Below are 21881 nucleotides of genomic sequence, written 5' to 3'. Positions count from 1 at the left end.
TGCTACTTTCCTTATGTCCTCATAAAGAATTTACCCAAACCCAGTTTATGTTCTACACTGCCATGAAGCAGCATAGAAAAAGGACATTGAGTTTTTCAAGATATGCATTAAAGAAGATATGATCTTCTTTAATACATATACAGTGGTACCTTGGGTTAGGAACTTAATTCGTTCTGGAGGTCCGTTCTTAACCTGAAACTTTTCTTAACCTGAAGCACCACTTTAGCTAATGGGGCCTCCTGCTGCCGCTGCGCCGCCGCTGCACGATTTCTGTTCTCATCCTGAAGCAAAGTTCTTAACCCAAGGTAATATTTCTGGGTTAGCAGAGTCTGTAACCTGAAGCCTATGAAACCCGAAGTACCATTGTATTGTATTAATACAAGATACAATATAGATATGATGAAGAAGGGCTGGGGAAGCAGTGGACCTGGCAGTTGTCATAACCCTCATCATCCATGTCCATTTGCCCAATATGTCTAGAGCTGATGGGAGCTGCAAGCCAACAGCATTCAGAGGACTACTATATGCCCAGCAGGCAGAAAACAAATTTGCTTACCTTTCCTCAGCTGTATATTGAGCCGCTTCCCTATCTTTTTGGTATTATAGCCAGTGCTTGAAGTGGAGGCGAGGACATTTTGTGGTGATGATGCCAGGCCTAGGGGTGGTTTTCCTGATGAATTCACACTATGAGGTAGTTGTGAGTAAGAGTCCGTCTGATCTGCTTGATGGCTCACTCGGGGTATTCTTTGTAATGTGTGAAGTCCAGTGTGATTAACACTCTTATTGTCCATATATTGGGAATCGGGGCTAAATCGACTGGAGTAGTGAGCATTCTTCTCACTTTGTGATAACTGTTCATATTGCTCTTTCTTCGCTGCCGGAACCACATGGAACCAAATAATGGGTGTTCGCATGGCTTGACGGAACATATGCTGTGCTCTGGGTTTGAGAATGAATGAGAAATTAGCAAATTAAGACTGGCAGACTAGAAGACATTACAAACATAATTACTGATGTTAATTAGGCATCATGAAATGACAAGACATATTGTTGAAACTGAACTGTAAACTAAAAAGGCGAACTGTAAACTAAAAGGCTGATTTTCTTGGAGTGATCTGCTACAAATGTCTTTTCTACTAAAAGTATATTTCTTTTAGGGCAGCACAGTTGTTGTTTTTTAAAAAATCTTCTTTGATTAATAAATGTGGTCTTAAAATTAGCATAAGGTTTCATGTCCTTTTCTTAAATTTTATAAATGATGACTTTGAAATTTGTAAGCACCCCCCCTAAAAATCTCCTTAATTCAAAATGTAGGTGATCTAAGAATATGATATATTAATTTGCATAAAAGTTCATAGAAACCTACTTCAAAATAATATTAAACTGTCTAGTTAGCACTTTCTGTTAAATTATAACATGCATCCCACAGACGGAAAGATTTTCATGCTAAACTTTTTGTATTTGATCTAGTTGCATTCAATGGCCCAGTTAAGAAGTCACACTAAATTATGATGCAGAATTATACATCAGCCATATATCAGCATTATATCAGCCATAACCAGACTTGGTCTCATGTGGTCCTCCCTCCTTTCTCATGAGCAAAAGGAAGAGAATGAAAGCTTCAGCTTTCAATTGTTGAATGAGGCATAGATTCTAGTAATGTCAAAATCAATAAAATATTATTTTTACTGTTGTTCATTTACAAAAATGGATCCAACCATAGTTCGTTCTAATTTAGAAGAAATGTGCTATGTGGGGAAAAATAACCACAAGAGCCCTTAATAGCCCATTAACAGTTTACAGTATTAGATCTGATGTCTTCCTTATCCACAATGTTGCTCATACCACAACACAACCAACCAATACATGGTGGAGCTGTTTATGAGAAGCATTCTACTACCTTGCAGAAAAGGTCATGGGTCTGCATGCACCCAAGGTTTGCTGTGGATCTTTCATTTGAGTGTGATGTTTGAATGTCCTTATTTGATGCATAGTTGACCTCAATTCAGCAGTGCTTGGGTAAACCCTTAAACACACAGCAGTTTTATAAGCACTTAAGCACTGCAGGATATTAAAGGATTGAAGTTATCACTAATAGCGTCAGAAATATTTTAATTTAGATTGATTATTCATTATTGCAAAATAAAAAAATAAGTTTCCAGCATTGTTTCTCTGACAAAAATCTATGCACCACAAATATTACTGAATGTTCAGGTGATATAAGCTGCACAATTCCCTCCTGTCACATAAATTATTTTTAAAATTAAATTTTCATGAGAACTAGAACTCATGAGAACCAGAATCTAGGAGGGGGGGGCATAATAAAATGACACAATGCCCTGCTACACAGAAAGTTATAATCTTACTGACTTCTTTGGGGAGGCTTCAGCATTTCTACACACAAGTGCATTTCACATGCAAAATTACATTATTGTTTTAGAAACAGTGAACACAATGGTTTTGATGGTGTGTTAATGTTAAGCGTTTTCCACCTATAAACAAACCGTATCATTCAAGTTAACAGGGGGTAGAGGGAAGAAAAACAGCCCTGTAACAATTTTAAATTGAGGAAAGAAAGTTATGCAATGGCAGTCATTATCCTGTAGCAATTGTAAACTGAGTAATTAAAGAAACACTGTAATGATCTACAAACACACTCCTCTTTAAAGAAAGAACTTAGGCAATTTGTTCTTGAGCATTTTATTCCTCCCCAAATTACTACCATGTGTGATGGTTAAAGGTTAAGAAAAGCAATAAACTGTAAAGATGCACTTACTGCTCAAATCTTCTATTGCGAAGGTCCCCATCATTAATTCTAACAATACAGTCATTTTCATGAAAGAGGTTTTCTTGTTCTGCTTTCCCACCTTTCTCCAGTCGCTTTACTAACAATCCCAAAGTTCTGGAACATAAATTATGACAAATTATCAGTACACTTGCAAAGTTTCCAGTGATTTGGGTCAGAAGAATAAACCCTATCCTAATGCTAAAGTGCCCCCACTGTCCTCAGAAACAAGTCACTCCAGATAAATGTTCTTCAACATTTACAGACCCAGGACCCACCTTTAAACCAAACATGCATTTCAGGATTCATTTCTTAATCTTTTACCACATATTTTGGTGGTAGTGTTGCTGTTGCCACCCATCTTCGATCTGGCTGTGACCTAGGATGCAGCTAAAGGTAAAGGTAAAGGGACCCCTGACCATTAGGTCCAGCCGTGGCTGACTCTGGGGTTGCGGCACTCATCTCACTTTACTGGCTGAGGGAGCGGCCGTACATCTTCCAGGTCATGTGGCCAGCATGACTAAGCCACTTCTGGCGAACCAGAGCAGCGCACGGAAACGCCGTTTACCTTCCCGCCAGAGCAGTACCTATTTATCTACTTGCTTTATCTGATGTGCTTTCAAATTGCTAGTTTGGCAGGAGCAGGGACCGAGCAACGGGAGCTCACCCTGTCATGGGGATTTGAAGCACCAACCTTCTGATCAGCAAGCCCTAGGCTCTGTGGTTTAATCCACAGCGCTGCCTGCATCTCTCAGCTATAGGACTCAGCTATGCAGCTGCAAATAAAACATTTTAAGTGTGTTTTAAGTGCAATATACAATGTGACACTAGATTGCGATTGTGAGCCTTATAGAAAATGTAATGTATTTTTAAAAACGCTTTAAAAAAAAAGCATTTTCAGAACTTTTTAATGTATGTGTAGATTCCACCGCAATGTGGGAAAACCTGTATTAGAGGAAGGTGTGCACTTTTGCAAAAGCAAGAGTGGGGAACTCTTGGCCCTCCAGATGTTCTTGAACTACAACTCTCATCAGCCCTATATCGCTTGGCACCCAGATATCTGAAGAACCTGTGTCTTTAAAACTTTTGACAGAGTAGAGTTTTGAACTGGCTGCTGTTATTCTGTGTCTGTTGTATTATTATATTAGTGTTGTAAACTGATGTACTTTCTCCTTTTTGTACTGAATGATAAGATAAACCTTTTTCAAAATAAAAATAAACTCCTTAACATAATGCTGCTTCAGAGAGTCCCTTTCATTGCACGTGCTCAGAAGAGATGTCGAGATAAGTCTTTCCAGATGTTTTCTCTCTCCAGAACAAGGTAGACAGGGTGAGGGTAGGTATTCTGCCTGGCAACCTCTTGACAACATCAACCTCTTGACAACACCAATCAAAATCTCCAATTATTCTAACACACAACTTCAGTTACTTGTCCTGACCCACTCTACCCATTATTCAACACTTGCAGAGGCTGTATACCACATTTAGCAAAGTAAACACACAAATATGGATGGTATCTTGTATGCCTCCTTCCACCAACTCCTGCAGCCAAGCTGTTGCCAAACGTATTGTTCTGCTTTCCTTGGGAAACGTCAGCGAGGCTGAGAGCGGGGTCTTGTTGTCTGGGCAGCCCAGGACCTCCATACACACTGCGCAGGCTTCAACCCAGAGAGGTCACTTTAGTGCTGCTAATGCAGCAAAAAACAAGCGGAAGGCAGCAGTTACAAGTTGCCAGCCTCTGCAGCCACAGCAGGCGCTGTGATTCTCCAGGGGTTTGATTTCACCCCTGGAAGCACATTCTATTTTCTCTTGAGACAATGAATGTCAACAAATCCCTTCCTCTCAATACGATTTTCTATCTTTGTGTACATGTTGGTAAAAAGAGAAAGAGGGAAGTGTGAGGAGAGTCAGAGGTAAAGAGAATAGAGAAAGGGGGAATAAATTATAAAGAGAAATTAAGACAGCAAAAAGATGAACAGTGGGTCCCATGCTACAGACTGAGTTAAAGGTGATTACAAAATTCACCAGTCTGCTTTGAGATTTATTTTATTTTAAATTTTTGCAGAGTTTTTGTTTTAAAAGTATCGACCACATTTGTGTATATTTGGTTAAATTTTAAGTGGATTGTGTCACTTCATACCATAGTTATTTCAATTACAACTCAATTTTATCCAAAGGGACGATATCAGCACATGAGTATAGAGGCCAGAGAAGGCCAAGCCACACTTTGGCAACCCAAGTAATGTTCTTATTACATTGCTGGCAACAACACAGTCAGTTTTTATTAGGATACGTCACAATCATTTTCATACAGCTGGGTGGCAGTTGTGGGTCATTCATATCTTCAAAGGAAATATGTCTATAAATTCAAAACAATCTAGACATCAATAAAACATTAGCTGCTTATTTCCAGTTTTACCAGTGTCTATAATTTAGATGTAGAAAGGGAGTGTTAGCATATGTTATTGAGTTTATTTCAGTTACAGAATTAGGCTAACAAAGCTTGTGAAAATGTGGTGACAAGAGCTTTACTATTTCAACACTTGGACTTAAGCTCTATAAATGTGCACACAGACACAAGAGTTAGAGCATCTTTAAGCTTTCTCTGTTTATTCCCATCCCTCAAAATCTCCCTTCTGTAAAAATAACAACACCATAATAAAGCAGAATGCTGCTCTTACTTTTAACAGGGGCATACGTTTATAAAGTATGGAAGCTCAATAAGAAAACCCAATCCCTATTCTGGAGCCTTGCTGCCTTCAACTATGTATACACCGGAAACACAGAATGCATACACACATCCGTGTGTGTGACGTATTCATTCGTTGTTGGACTACAAAAGACACAGGTTCCCCATCCTTGCAGCAAAGGTACTAAACACATTACCAGGTTCACAAGCAAAATTTTCTTCTGAACTTTCCATAATTATAGAGTTTGCATTTTTGACCTTGTTTCCCCAGTTACCTACATGTGCCCTATAGACAGAAGTAGAGAAAGCTAATATCAGTATTGGCTCAAGGGTTGTTTCTGAGAATGATGGCTCTGCAGTTATCAAGGAATGCAAAGCAAATTTGGGTTCTTGGAGGCTTAAGCTATGGCCAGAGATACTGATGTGGGGTAGGACTAAGAAGAGGGCACTTTAGCTCTGTGAAACCTGGCACAAACGAATACTGATGTTTGACAAGGTTAGTCAAGTTCGTTTTCAGACCCCAATATAACTGCCACACCTGAGCAGAGTAAATTTCATCTGATCCTACTAATAAATAGCCTTGCACCAAGCTATCTTTGTGACCGATTTCTTTTAATTGTAGTTTTTAGACATTATGCCTTTTACCAAGGACTTCTCCAGCAGAAGTGAGGTTTTGGGGAAACTGTTTGGGGAGAAATTAACATGTATAAAGGATACAGAAATGCAGAGAAGTTTTTACTAGAAGTGGGTTGAAGACTTGTATCTGGCAAACTTTTACACAGAATTTATATACTTCCTGGTCTCTCCCTCTCTCTCATGTGTGTGTGTGTGTGTGTGCGTGTTGTCTTTACAAAGCTGAACACAGGTTCAAATCTGCTTAGGCTATCCTACTTGCTTATTGGAGTTGGAGCCCCCCAATAAATGCCCATTCACTTCCCATATAGAACCCAATCACTCTCACGGCTGTGCATTTATTGAATATACAAAACATCTAATTGCCATGTGTGGGGCCTACTTGTGGTTGGCCTTCAGCCGTGTGATAATTACATCTCTTCAGCTGTGCATGTTTTTGCCCAAGCAACTATAGAAAGGAGGTACAAAACAATATTTGTGAATAACAGATGCAGCATTTAAACTGAGCTCTCTTACATTAATTTAACTTGTGGGTTTTGTTTAATGAAAGTAATTGCAGTTTTGACGAACAGATTTTTTTATTATTACACATTGTTATCGCACGACAGGATTAATAAGATTTCGACTTGTTTAAGAGCTTATGTAGTTAGTGGAGATGAGAAACGTTGTGTAGGTAGTAAGGTGTGTTTTGCATTATTATTAAAAGATTCAAAATATAACTTTCTTTAAAACAGGAAGCAGCAGCTATCATTATACAGAAATAAAATTAACATACTCATTATTAAATGCAGAGGTGTCTGGGAGAAGAGATGAAATATTAACATCCTATCATAAATGTAATTTTTCAAACCACAGGTCTATTATAGAAATTAAGATGGAAATGACCTGTTGCCCCAGGATGTGAACATACTTGTGAAATCACTAAATTTCTGAAACTCCTTAACTGATAAAAAAAGCAAAGTATTTGTTTTATTCATTAAACCAGAATATCCTCTGCCTAATTAAGTAAATTCTCAGTACCTCCACCTAATTTAAGAAATACCGTATTTTTCGCTCTATAACACGCACCTGACCATAACACGCACATCGTTTTTAGAGTAGGAAAACAAGGGAAAAAACATTCTGAATGAAACAGTGGATGTATCATTTTTGTGCTTCATGCTGTGGCCACAGACATGTGATCTGATGGTGAATTTGGGGTGACCCAATGCAAAAATCCTGAGAATCCCTGTGGATCCATGCTTTGTAACCACATTTTTGCACCATTGCAGCCCCAGGCAACAGTGGGTGTGTGATTTTGGGGGGGCAGGCTGTAGCCATGGACATGCTATGTGCTCTGATGGTGAATTTGGGCTGACCCAATGCAAAGATCCTGAGGATCCATGTGGATCCATGTTTTGTAACCACGTTTTTGCACCATTGCAGCCGCAGGCAACAGTGGGTGCGTGATTTTTGGGGGGCAGGCTGTAGCCATGGACATGCTATGTGATCTGATGGTGAATTTGGGGTGACCCAATGCAAAGATCCTGAGGATCCATGTAGATCCATGCTTTGTAACCACATTTTTGCACCATTGCAGCCCCAGGCAACAGTGGGTGTGTGATTTTTGGGGGGCAGGCTGTAGCCATGGACATGCTATGTGATCTGATGGTGAATTTGGGGTGACCCAATGCAAAGATCCTGAGGATCCATGTGGTTCCATGCTTTTTAACCACATTTTAAGTGGGGAGGGAAGGAAAAACACAGAAGGGACAAGGAGCAGGAGAAGGGTGTGCAGAGAAGCAGCTGGCTAAGAATGCAGGAGAGGGGTATAACAGGAGGGAGGAAAGGAAGACAAAAGTTTTCCCTCACCTACCCACCCAAGCCAGCCAGCTCTCTCTCTCTCTCTCTCTCTCTCTCTCTCCCTCTCCCTCTCCCTCTCCCTCTCCCTCTCCCTCCTGCATGTTTTCAGCAGCACCGGAGCACAGAGACGACACTCTGCTTTCCCCTCTGCTTGCCTGGAGGGGAGGGGCTTTCCCTGCTCTTTGTTCCGTTTGAGCAAACACAGCAATGAAACAGAGGAGGGTGGGCAGTAAGACCCTGAGGCAGAATGCAGGAAAGCAGCCGCTTCCTCTTTTCAGGTTTCCCTTCTCCGAGACGCGCGATTTGATTTTTGCCTGATTTTTTTTTTTGCCTTCCCTCGCGCCATTTGGCTCCAGGGACCACACATTCGCTCAATAACACGCACAGACATTTCCCCTTCCTTTTTAGGAGAAAAAATCTGCGTGTTATAGAGGGAAAAATACGGTAAGTCAAGCCTCTGCCAAGGCAATACTGCATCCATTAACATAAGAGAAGAGGGTGCAAGGGCCAATTCACAAAAAAGAGAAATGTAGTAGGAAGGGGGAACTGGCAATCATCACCTCCCTTACTCTTTCAATAGCAGATGAGTCCCACTGGATCAAAAACCATTGCACTGTATTTAATCCACCATGATTAAGAACATTCTTGTCTCTAATATATGCAAGCTTTTGTGTCTTTCCTGATTTAAGCCAGTGGCTTTCAAACTGTGACCTGGAAAACCTTGGGAATACTCAATGAGAAGATGAGCCATGGCAGGCAGCTTGCTCATTACTGGTGTTCCCCTTGCAAAATGCAACTACAGCCACGTGTTTTGGAACTTGTGGGACAAACTGTGGAGGTTAGGTTGATCTACTTCTCAAAACAGATACATGGAACTTCCAGATTCAGAAGGTGAATTCTGTTGATTACCACTTATCTGGAGGTTGCAACAAGAGGCAGCAATCGCACTCATATCCTGTTTGTAGACATCCCAGAAGCATCTGCTTCGCCACTGTGGAAAACAGGATGCTGGACTAGCCTGACTTTTGCTCAGAGCCCAAAAGGGCTGATTCTATTCCTCTGCCACTCCTTCAGACATTTTAGGGGCCTCTACTGATTATAAACCCTTTCATGACTTTTAAGCCTTTTAGCTCTTTGCAACTGATTGGCATGCCAGATAATTTTAACACAGTTATTCTCCCTCCCTACAATGTCATCTTTAACATCCAGGATTAAGTTTCAAATGTCATCTATGACATACTTAGAATCCCAAAGAAAGTCAATAAACTGTATTTCATAAATCCAAACCATATTGTCTGACTCTGGAAATTTCAATAATATCTCCTAAGTTAACACATTCATTTTGTGCTAAATGTAGACGGTGGGTGGTCTATTCCTCATAATAAACTATTTTCAGCAGTTTAATACATTGTTCAAAGTCTGAAACAAATCTGGTTAATTATTTTTACAGAGAACACATGAACATCTCTCTCTCCAAAAAAATTCACTTCTAGGTTCACCAAACTAAGGAAGATGCTAAGATCCCTGCTCCCACTCTTCTGTCACAAGTATTTAAAAAATGAATAAAAAGATATCCAGCAGAGGTTATGTCAGCTGCAATTATCATATACAATTATAATACACATCTGAGAACTATTTTTGCATTGGTAGGTTCCTCTATTATTTATAATCCAGAATTACAAATGCTATCTTTCTCCCTTTTAGAACTCTGTTGCATAGCATCTTGAGTTGTGTTTTATTTTCTAATCATTAACTATAATTTCAAAACCCCATGGGGTGAAAGGAGTGAAAACAAAGAGGCTGACACAATCAGTCGGAGTTCTTATTTAGGAGGTTGCTATTTTGAAAGATGCATGGTAGTTAAATGCAGTTATTTAAACTGCAATTATCAAAGAAGATTAAATAAATGAGATGCATCTATTGTATTTTTTTTTATGTATTCACTTAAAAGATTTTAGAACCACCCTTCATCAATTAGATACTAGGGTACTATATAAGATAAAGCCAAAAATGGTCATATACCCAAATTACAAATCAAAACAACTTTATGGGGTTGTTAATACAATAGGATAGAATGCACAACTAAAATGTCTCGGCAAAGATAAAAGTTCTCACTTGGAATTGGAAAATATAACAAGGTCAGAATACTTCTTGGAGAGGGTGTTGCATGGTTGGGGCTTCAAGATGGAGACAACTCACTCCTTAAAGCTATTTAACTTCACTAGCAGATTTTAAAACATGGGCAGGCTGCTATTCTAAGGGAGTTAGGCTCTGGTTAGAATGTCAATCTGTGTAGGCATTGCTAAATTCAAGACCACATAATCGCCCCAGCTCACTATTTATATGGCTTCACACCATATATGGCTTCGCACCTGCACATATGGTCATGTAGATAAATTCAGCAACCTGGCTCAAAGTCCTGCTCACTATAATTCCCAGTGGGTATAATTTAAAAAGGTAGGCCTTCTTCTTTTCTTTGAAAGAGAGAACCAGAATTTTTTTTATGTCACTTTGGCTTTTTGTGCTTAATTGGTTACTAACTTTTATTATTTTAATGTATTTAAGTTGATTCTTCAAACCACCCTGGGATTATAGTTGATGAAGGACAGTTTAGCAATTGAATGGATTAATAATGACAATAATAAGGGACTTTAGGCTGGGGCTATATTTTCAGGAAGCAGTTTTAGAATTACTTTTAATACATTATATAAAATTGTGAGTTGCCTTGACCAGGTGGGACAGTGGTGTTTTATATATAAATTCCACATTCATAAAATTAGATTCCTGTAGAGTCTTTAGATAAGACCTATGCACTGTGGCCTTTAAACAGAAATGGACCTTTAAGCAGAAATGGTCCCTTAAGCGGTCCTGTCTTTTCCCTGAGGAGTTTGCTACTGTATGTGTTTTACCATCAGTAGCCTAGTTCACATGACTGTGGCCAGAGGGGAACTCACAGCTTCTCTGCTCTTCCATGGGTTCCCCCCTCCCAAGCTGTGTTAGGCTAAGGCAAGATTTGGCTTAGTATGTCATCCAAATCAATCTCTCCTCATGAACCATGAGGCCAAGGTTGTGAGGCTCATAGGTATTGTGTTGAGGAGGTATTTTTATACATGTTGCTTACATCAAGTCATCAGGAAGGGTACAGAGGCGTTAGGTTGCCCCCAAGATTGGGGCCCCCCAGCATGCATCACATCACATGCATTGTGCATGTGTGACTGTATGTGCAAACAGAAGACGCCAAGCACTCTGGAGGAGCCAGCCACTGGACCTGCAATAGGCAGGGCCACCTCAAGACTGAGTGGGCCCAGCTCTCTTAAAACAAATATTAAGGGGGTTGATGTGCCTTCAGCCCCCTAGAGTTGGCATGCCTAGGAGGGTATATTGTGTTACATGCCGATTGGTTTCAAAATGTTAACATATATGTTGCCATAGTATCAAGGTACACTATACAGCTTTTTCTACTTGTTCTTTATCTTCACTATTGTTACGGGGGGTGTTCTCCTTGCTGTTACTCAACAGTACATTCCAAAGGGGGGGGGGTAGAGATTACAAAAAGCGAGCAAGCAATAGGTGATTCTCTAGCCTCAGGGTCATGGCCTCTGGCCTATAGTGGCTGCTGGCCTAAAATGGTACTTGTCTGGTTCTGATCCTCTTCGATATCATGAGGCCATTGTCAAAGGCTTACTGAAATCAAGATACACTACTTCCACAGCATTTCCCTGATCCACCAAGCATGTAACTGTATCAAAAAAAGAAATGAGATTTGACTTGCTTTTGAGAATCCCATGCTGGGTCTTAGTAATCACAGGATCATTTTCTAAATAATTGCAGACCAACTGTTTAATTGGCTATTCTAGTACTTTTCCTGGTCAAGTGACCAGTCAGTAGTTACCTGGCTTTTCCTCCCTCCCTGCAAACCATTTTGAAGATGGGGACAACATTTGCTAGAGATGGCTTTCAAGTGCTATTCAGATATATACTGCTTTCAACAGTGGAGGGTAGAACATAACCACCTGGGTTGGTAGACAGTGAATCCTCACTTTTAAGCTATTGTAAAATGGGTATCTTAAATGGTTTTAGACTGTACTGTATTTGGACTTGGATTGAAAACTAAATAATCCAAACAGATGCTTCAGAATCCATGTTCAGCTAAGAATACAAGATAAAAAATTAACACAATCAACAAATATATTACAAGAAGTATGGTAGTATAAGTAATAAAAAACTGCAAAAACAAAGGGGGACGAGGACCCTGAACCAATAAATTAACTAAAATGTCGGGAAGCCCTAAATGGCTCAAGTTGCATTAAGAGCTGAACACCTCTAAGCCATTTACAGTTATGAGGCTGTTACTCCTCACTGTGCTTTCATAGCTGATGCAGCATAAATAAAAGAAAAACAAGCAGCCTTGCAAAGCAAGAGGTGGCATAGCCACGCTGAGATAAAAATGCAAGAGCAATTTCTAAAAGATTTATGAGCTTTAGATTTTGAAAGTTGCTCTCGTGCACACACTGGATATAAAAATAAAACCACATGACAGAAATAGAACCAATATGGAAGACTAAAATCTGTAACAATGTATTTTATGTAGGGATGGGTTAGCCTACCTGTACCCCTTCTCAACCAACTGGATAAAATTATTTGCACAGTGAGATCTGTTGAAGGGCTGCAACTGAATTTCAAGCCTTGCAACTTCACTGTTAGAGAGGTTGTCTGATTATGCTCCTCAGATCTATTTGAATGAGTGAAGATACCCAGCCCCCACTATTCTCAATTTATGATTTTCCGAGTTACTCCACAATTAGATGTCTTCTGTGTGCCATTCCAGAATCTTAAAGAGCCACTTGATTATCCTCCAACCAAAATCCCCTAACGAGCCATCCATAAGCCTATGGTATGTCAATCTGTCAAAATGCAATTCCTAACATGTCAGGATAATTAATGATCCATGACAACTTTCCTAAGAATACAGAGCTTCTCCTATTTCTTTCCCCCACTCCTAGTTTATGATAATCTCCTCTGCCGTAAAATAGGCTCTACTCTCCATTCAGATCTAACACTTTTTAAAGCATCTCAGCAATATAATAAAAGGCTCAGCCAAGCAGCTGATTGCACTAGTCACGTATGTGGGGAAGCTACAAAATTGTCATCCCCTTTCTACACATCATTTCCATATTCAACATGCTTAGCAATGCGCTCTACGTGGGGCTACCTTTGAAGGTGACTCGGAAACTACAACTAATCCAGAATGCAGCAGCTAGACTGGTGACTGGGGGCGGCCGCCGAGACCATATAACACCGGTCTTGAAAGACCTACATTGGCTCCCAGTACGTTTCCGAGCACAATTCAAAGTGTTGGTGCTGACCTTTAAAGCCCTAAACGGCCTCGGTCCAGTATACCTGAAGGAGCGTCTCCACCCCCATCATTCTGCCCTGACACTGAGGTCCAGTGCCGAGGGCCTTCTGGCGGTTCCCTCATTGCGAGAAGCAAAGCTACAGGGAACCAGGCAGAGGGCCTTCTCGGTAGTGGCGCCCGCCCTGTGGAACGCCCTTCCAGCAGATGTCAAAGAGATAAACAACTACCTGACATTCAGAAGACATCTTAAGGCAGCCCTGTTCAGGGAAGTTTTTAACGTGTGATATTTTACTGTATTTTTGGTTTTTATGGAAGCCGCCCAGAGTGGCTGGGGAGGCCCAGCCAGATGGGCGGGGTATAAATAATAAATTATTATTATTATTATTATTATTATTATTATTAGTCAATATGGTACCCTCGAGATGCCATTGAACTATGTCCCATCATCCCTGACAATCAGCTATACAGTCTAACAACATTTGGAGGCCACCACATTGGCTACTTCTGTTCTATGTTACCATCCCAGGATCTTGGGATGAAAAAAGTGAGTCATCCAAAAAACCCTGCTCTTCCAATCTTTCATGGTTTGGAATCCAACATTTTTCTGCTCTCTCACTTTTGCTTGGCAGCACAGCCAGATTATTACAACATGCTGTTGTGTTGCTATTTAAGTTTTATTTGGATGAATTTTATCCTTTGAGAAATTATCTCAGCCTTCTGGTGGCTAGTAAGAGAAGCATGCCATTAGCAAGCAAGCAGATGAAATTATTATTATTATTATTTCTTTATACTCTACCTTTCCCTGATGGGACTCAAGGTGACTTGCATATACAAATGAGAACTGCTAAAAACGTAGGAAAAAAACTATCATTAAAAAAAACCACAATTAAACACTGATGAAAGTAAAACTGCACGCATATATAAAAATTATTAAAACTATACAGTCTGTTCCCAAAAGCCTGTTGGAACAAATGGCTTCACCTTCTGGTGGAAGGGCAAGGAGGTGAGTTTTCCTTCCTTTATTTCCATGCCTTTGGCTAATTAAACAAACTATTGCCTTTAAAACGGTGTGTGTAATTGTTTTGTTTGTTACTGTTATGTACTTTTGTGTTTTTTGTATTGTAAACTGCCCGGTGATCCTAGAAATTTAATTTAATCATCATCATCATCAACAACTAACTAATACTGGCTCTGTGGAGTGGTTTCAGATAGGGGTTTCTCCAAGCCCTATCCTGGTATTGTCCAGATCAGTTTCCAATTTATGTTCCAAATTAAATTTAACTTTTCTAACTCTTGAAGCATCTGATACTACTTGCTCAGCATATCCTTTGTTTGGCTCTTGAAATATTTCATACGAGTAAAAATAGCTCTTGGTCCTTGCACTTTAGCAATTTATAATTTCCAAGGGGCGGGGAGAGAGAGAGAATGTTATTACATCGTAGATTTAAGACTGAACTAATCCAAGTTGTACCATAAAGAAAGATTTTCCAAATGATGCATCAAGGAAAACTGATATATATATATGTATATAAATGTGTGTGTATGTATATATGTGTGTGTGTGTGTGTGTATATATATATATATATATATATATATACACACACACACACACACACACACACACACACACACACACACACACAATACGTATGGTGATAATCCAGGGCTACGTTGAACCTTTAATTTGCACCATGTATTTAGTATAGTCTTATCTATCTCTCCAATGATAAGATCCAATTTTGGAAACCAAAGTTAATTAACTAAAGGGCATTTTTAATTCATCTTTTGCTGGGCTTGTGACTATATACAATAAAACCCAGTAGACTCTCATTATCAATTTAGATGCATAATAATATAAATTAATTTTTGATAATGTTATACCCCCAAGTAATTCAGATTTAAATAATGTCTTTCCAGCGTCTATCGGAGGTTTACCATTCTACATGAATGTTAAGAGTAACTTTCTGCCATAATTGTAAAATAGCTAAATTGTGCCTCACTGGTAGATTCTGAACGGGGGAAGAATATTTTAGGTAATAGATTCATTTTTATCAAAGCTATTTTACCTGACTAAGATAAAAGGATACCTTTATCTTGTCTAGTGACCTAAATCTTTCATTGTTTCTTTTAATAATTTCTGATCAATGTCCTGAGCTCCTAGATTAAATTTTCTTTGAAGTGAAATTCCTGGATATTTAATTGGTTTATTTATAACAAGGAGATAATATTTTGTAACAATGCTATGCACAGCTGGTTTTCTATAGATTAATACCAAACCACTCAAATTAGGTTACAGTTGCTATTATAGTACAAAATTATACTGTAATTATTATATGATATAATATTTGAAGGAAAGGGGAAATGATTCTTCTGGTTTTGTTCTTGTATATCATTTGCACAAAGAACCTGTTCACGCATCTCACTAACTATGGCTTAGTACAAACTCATGAGCTTGAGGGCTCCAAGAGAGACAATTTGCTCCTCCCTGGTCTTTCTCCTGCTGAGACAGAGATATGTGGCTTGTAACTATGCTGTTTACTGGGTGCTCTGAGCAAATCCAGAGGCAAAGTAAGCCTCTGCCCCACACCTCTAGATCCAAGCTGCAGGGAGCAGCAGAAGCTTGTTTCTGCATTGCACAGAATCGTCCACCACTTCCCCAGATGAAATCTTGGACCTGGAGAGAAGGGTACGGGATTGTCTGTGACCTCCCACTGCATTTTAGAGGTGCAGCCTGAGCTCAGAGGCAAGACCCTGCTCCTTGTGGAAAGAGAAAGATCCTGGCAGACACCCATTTGTGGTTGGTCACAAAGGCCAGTCAGAATTTGAAGACCCTTGAAAAGGATGTCCGGACAAAGATCCCAAGGCAGAAGGCAGGCATTCTATATGACAATGACTTTTGACATGGACATACCAAACATAGAGGACACAGGAACCATTAAACCTGTATTTCAGAACTGGGTTACTTTTATTTTCCACACAATAAAAGTGACCATTGAGTATAGCAGGCTATATAAGGTCTTTATATACCCTTTGGACCCCTGACCATTAGGTCCAGTCGTGACTGACTCTGGGGTTGCGGCGCTCATATCACTTTATTGGCCGAGGGAGCCGGCGTACAGCTTCCAGGTCATGTGGCCAGCATGACTAAGCCGCTTCTGGCGAACCAGAGCAGCGCACGGAAATGCCGTTTACCCTTCCACTGGAGTGGTACCTATTTATCTACTTGCACTTTGACATGCTTTCGAACTGCTAGGTTGGCAGGAGCAGGGACCGAGCAACAGGAGCTCACCCCGTCGCAGGGATGTGAACCGCCGTCCTTCTGATCGGCAAGTCCTAGGCTCTGTGGTTTAACCCACAGTGCCACCCGCATCCCTAGCAGGCTATATATCTTGTTATTATTACAACAATATTTATTATGACAGCATTATTATTATAACAGCAGCAACTGCCCATTCAGTGACCCTGAAACACAGTTAAAAAAACTGATGTCAGAACAGCACTTCCAAGGACTTGTGGAATTTCCCCAATAGCGCTGAAATGTTCAAATTGACCCTGCTCAAGCTGAAGGTCCTGAATACCACCAGCAGCCATTCACTTAGTATCCTGTTTTGTTTCTAAATACCTGACACAGAGATGTGGATGATAGATGAACTGCAATGCCCTTCACTCTGAATACCTTGATCTTTACAGTGACAAATGCCACGTTTAGCAGCTTGGGGATGACATTGGCAATTGGTTTTACTGAGCACAAGAAGAAGAATACACAAAAAAATAAAAGCTCCCCGGTTTTTATGAAAAACTAATGGGTTGCCTGTTCCTGCCCTCCCACCCTATATGCAGCCCTATTCATCTTTGCCTAAAACCTGAAAACATAACACTTCTCGCAATGGCAGTACCAGTAAAGTTGCCACTGAGAAGTGTTTCTTGGCTGACCTGAGAGTCTGCTCTTTGAGATTATAATGTCCATTCAGACTGAAATATATTATTTTTCCTCACCACAATGTCTTGACCTGATTTATGCAGCCTTTATAGCGCCATTATGTGCAAAACATAAGCTCCATTGACAGCAAAAACATTGCAAAGATGGCAGAGATAGCAGCTGCAATTCACCACAGGAGTCAAGGCCAAGCCGTCGAAAAAGGCTTGAACTTGTGTTCCACAACAATGTAATACATTTTCTATCCATGACTGAAATGAAGATAGCATACCTATGCTCCTATGCACTGGAATCTCATGTCTTTTGTCTTTTTTCCTGATCCTCTCTCAACCCCCTCCTTCTTGGGCTTTGGAGTTTGTTTCCCCTGATTCCTCCAAACAAGGAGGGATGATCTAGTTAGCACAGCCCTTCCTTATGAGCTTTGCTTCTTTTGTTTAAAGAAAGGTGCAAGGTTTTTCCCGTTAACATCATGGTTTTAATTTAATTTGGCTCTTAACAGAAGTTGGCTTGAAACATCACTTGTTACTTAGCTACTTCCAAAATCAGAGTCACATGAGGAAACGGAGGGAGTTTGCTATTGCGCCATCTGCCTAGCCCAGTTCCCTTGCCCCCAATGATCCTTTCTGCAGTGAAGGGAGCTGTACCTTTGCTATAGAGGGCTAACTTTGCTCCTCTGCAAATTCTCACAGATTCCCAACTAGGACTTGTGAAGATTCCTTTGCCCAATTTTGTTTGCCCCCAGCCTCTTTCCGTGGCAGCCAAGCACAACACAGCACTCACTATCTGAAAGGTCCCCCTTACCCTCTGGAGAGACTTTGTGGCAGGCACAGGGACTACAGAGGGACAAAGGGGAAGAGAAAATTCTGTGAGTTGCCTTCTCTGGATACAACTCAGTGAATTCACACTTTCATCAGTTTTGTTTTTGTTTTTTTAATTTGGGAGGTGGCAGACTACTGACGAGGAAATGCAACACTTTAGCTAAGCCTTACTTTTTTCTTTACAGCCAAGCAACATTAAAGCATAACACATCATGGTTTATTATCTTTGGGAGCAGGGGCTGTCATTCAGCAGCAGCAGCAACTACCACTTGTACCTGGAATACATAGCTAAATGAATACCAGATCATTCACAAGAGGGACAGTCTTATAGCAGCATTTAGTCTTACCTCCCAAGTCCCCAGGGAAGGCTGCTGTAAGAAAATTATTACTTTGTCACAGCACCACATGCCATTGTACCTAGTCAGCCATTAACTAAAAAAAAATAAAAATACTCAGGAATGAATGATTTCTATACCACATTCATCATTCTTGGGGGCAGGGAGAGAGAACTCCCCTATTTATCAAGTATGAAAAGCAGTTGATAAGATATATTTGATATACAGTGACATTTGCTTTTAATCAATTTAAAGTGAAATTGCTGATGGATAGGTGGACTTGTCAAAACATAATACCCCTTCAATATATAATCCAAGATTACATTTATAAAATGCATGTTTGGTCCTTTCTCACCAAAGAGAGCAGAAAATGTGAATGCAATTACTCTCCCAAGATAAAGGTAATCTCTTTCTCTTCCCCACCCCACCTCCTGAAGTCCTACTTACATCTTCGAGGAATTTCCAGGATTTTCTTTTACACCACAAAGCTTTAAATCCTGGCACAGAATCATAATTGCTTTATAGGTCATTTAATTTTCCAAGTACATTCAATCAAAGACCCTAAACACTAAAACTCTGCCTCAATAAAGTGAGCATTATGATTCTGAGTGTTCTCTTTACAGATGAAGATCGGAAAATGGCCATATCATCTGCATGGCACTCATTTTATCTCCATCGCTCGGAACTCATAGATAGTTATCTTTTTTCCCATTCCCCCCTTTCCTTTTTCTTTTTGCATTCAATGCAATACAAGACACACTTGTGTTCAGCAGCAGATCAAAAACCATGCTATACTTTATGCCGCTGGCTTTATTTAACACCACCGTCACTATAAATTTTACTCCTTTCAAGTCTGAGTGGGGGGGAAATGTACACACAGAAGTGTGTCTTCGTGGTTTTGGATGCTGCCAGTGTGGTAAATGATGGTCTAAGCAGCCAGGGATAAATGCTGCATGAAGTACATTTCTAATATTAAACCAAGGTAAAAGGCAAGAAGAAACTTTTATGACACCCTGATGGAAATAATTCACATCCTTGCAATTCAGCTCCACATTAGGACAGAAAATAATTTATGTTATAAATTAGGAAGCAGGTTCTGTCATCCTCACCTTGGCCAGTGCAGTTAAACTTACAGGCAGTTTTCGTATGGCTTAGAGTCAGCAAGATTTTCTTCTGAAAAGATCGTGCTTTATTTCAAACAGACACCCTCGCCCCTCCATAGGTGGCTACACATAAGATAAAAGTGGAAGCGAAAATATAGGAGGCTATGATTCAATTAAAAACCTACACAATACATTACCTTCCGCCTCGGGCACTGAAAGGTACTACATGGATCCCCAAAGGGCCGCCGTCATTGGAGACTTCAACGAGCTTTACCATATCACTGTGAGACAATGATGAATGAGGGAACATGAACATGTACCGTAAATGAACCAAAAAAAAGACCACACACACATAAACACAAACACAAACAAACACACACACACAAAGATATTTGAGAATTGGTAGTGATGATAGGAGCACTGAATGTTACATACCTCAGTATTAATCTGATGGCATGAAAGGAGATCAATCATCAAAAATAATTCAGTTAATAAATCAAATGAAATGTGAACTAATGTTTTGGGTAAGCTTAATCCATTATATGAATTGTATTATGTTCAACAATGACAGGTGGGGGTTCAGATTGGCTTTTGCATGGATTGAGAGCGAAGCCATTGTATTGTATGAAAACAATATTGTATGACAGTTCAAATGCAATTCCCCCTCCCAATAAAAATTAAATCTATTATTTCTAATAATTGTATTGTATGAAAGCAAACAGTTAAAATGCAATTCCCCCTCCCCATAAAATACAATCTATTATTTTTAATAATTTGAAAATGCCACATACATGAATATTTTTAAATATATATATATTCCAATACAGGCTAAGTGGTCAGGTGGATATATTCAACGGCACTGATATTCCATTTTGGATAAGCACTAACACTGACAGTAAAAGCATTCAGACAGTGAAAAACATGATTTATCATACCCATAGTTAAAAACTCACGACATGGTTTAAACTTCTACACACAGAACATACAAACCATAGTTTAGAGTGGCTTTCATTTCCTGTCTGCTCAGCACTCAACTTCCTGAGCTCACTCCTCTCCCCATGGTACAGCCAGCCCCTTGAGGTAGAACAATGGCTCTAACTATGGTTTGTCAATTCTCAGTGAATTTAGAAGTTACAGCAAACTAGAATCAACATAAACTGTAGCTTGCAGATTCAACTGCAAACTTTGAAGATACAGCTCTTTACCCTGGCTTTTGACACTTGAGATGTATATCTTTAGGATCCACCTTGTTTCTGTAATTTTGTTATTTTAAGCTCTTTTCAATATTGTGTTTTAATTTTTGTAACCCACCCTTGGGCTCTGGAGTGAAGGGTGGGTAATAAATTGTAATAGCAGCAGCAGCTGCTGCGGCTATATGGAATCTTATTGGCTACACTAGTTTTCTGAAATATGGTGATATCCTGATGTCATGTTTCAACAACTCATTGATTATATGCTATCATATTAGTCATTTAGACCCATGAGACCTGAGTTTCAAAAGCTATTGTCAGCCATGAAGGCAGCTTATTCAGAAAGGGGTGTCAAATTAGCAAAGGATTCCCCACCCAACAAAACAAGGTCTACTGACTAAATGAGAACAGCTCTCACTGGTTAAACCGTTCATGTAGGAATTCTATTTAAACCGGATACTGGGGAAAAGGCAAACATGTTAATTACTTTGATTTTCTATGAAATTGTCTTTATAATTCATATTTTATTTGTAACAGAGTTGTTCTAAGAGAGTAGGAATACTATATTCCATTGAATAGAACAATTAACAAATGTAAAAAAAAAAATCTATACCCAATATCACATTCTGAATGATCTAAGAGTCTAAGAGTGTTTAATACATGTTTCACTTGAATAACAGCCCCATCACTAGGATAATGTCTAACAGAAAACTGTTTTTGAAACCAAGAAGGATTTCCAAAGCAGCTTATGAGATGTCAGAGTAACAAGAAATTTAGGGGGTGAGGGTCAGCAGTTCTAAAGACACACATTTTACTGGGATAAGACAGGAAGCTGCCTTATGCAGAATCACACCATTGAGCCATCCAACTCAATACAGTCTACAGGAACTGATAGAAGCTCTACAGAGTTTCAGACAGGAGTCTTTCCCACCCTGAACTGGAGAATGAACATGGGAGTTTTCTGCATTTTATAGTGCAACTTCATGAGTACCAGGCAATATAAGTGGAAGCAACACAGCAGGGAAAAATTCAAGAGAACAGCCAAATTGATTTTTCATTACTTGTTGAGTGATTGCGCTCTCTCTCTCTCTCTCTCTCTCTCTCTCTCTCTCTTTTTCTGCATAGCTTGAATAAGCCAATATTCTCTTGCCATGGTAAAAATGGGCACATCCAAAGATAATGATGTATATCTT

The 21881-nt window shown here is 39.7% G+C and overlaps 1 protein-coding gene across 5 annotated transcripts in view; it reads right to left on the bottom strand.

The window, feature by feature from the left end:
- Positions 1-21881, bottom strand: part of PARD3 (par-3 family cell polarity regulator) — a 542078-nt gene that overhangs the window by 243883 nt on the left and 276314 nt on the right. For all 5 annotated transcript variants that reach the window (XM_053359113.1, XM_053359112.1, XM_053359111.1 and 2 more), the window contains exons 7-9: positions 19696-19779; positions 2777-2902; positions 557-939 (exon numbers count right to left, since the gene is read on the bottom strand). In XM_053359113.1, the coding sequence (XP_053215088.1) occupies positions 557-939; positions 2777-2902; positions 19696-19779 (593 nt within the window). The remainder of the gene's footprint in view (positions 1-556; positions 940-2776; positions 2903-19695; positions 19780-21881) is intronic.

This window comes from Podarcis raffonei, chromosome 12 (assembly GCF_027172205.1).
Source record: "Podarcis raffonei isolate rPodRaf1 chromosome 12, rPodRaf1.pri, whole genome shotgun sequence".
Classification (NCBI taxonomy): domain Eukaryota; kingdom Metazoa; phylum Chordata; class Lepidosauria; order Squamata; family Lacertidae; genus Podarcis; species Podarcis raffonei.
This window is presented reverse-complemented; position numbering and strand designations above follow the sequence as displayed.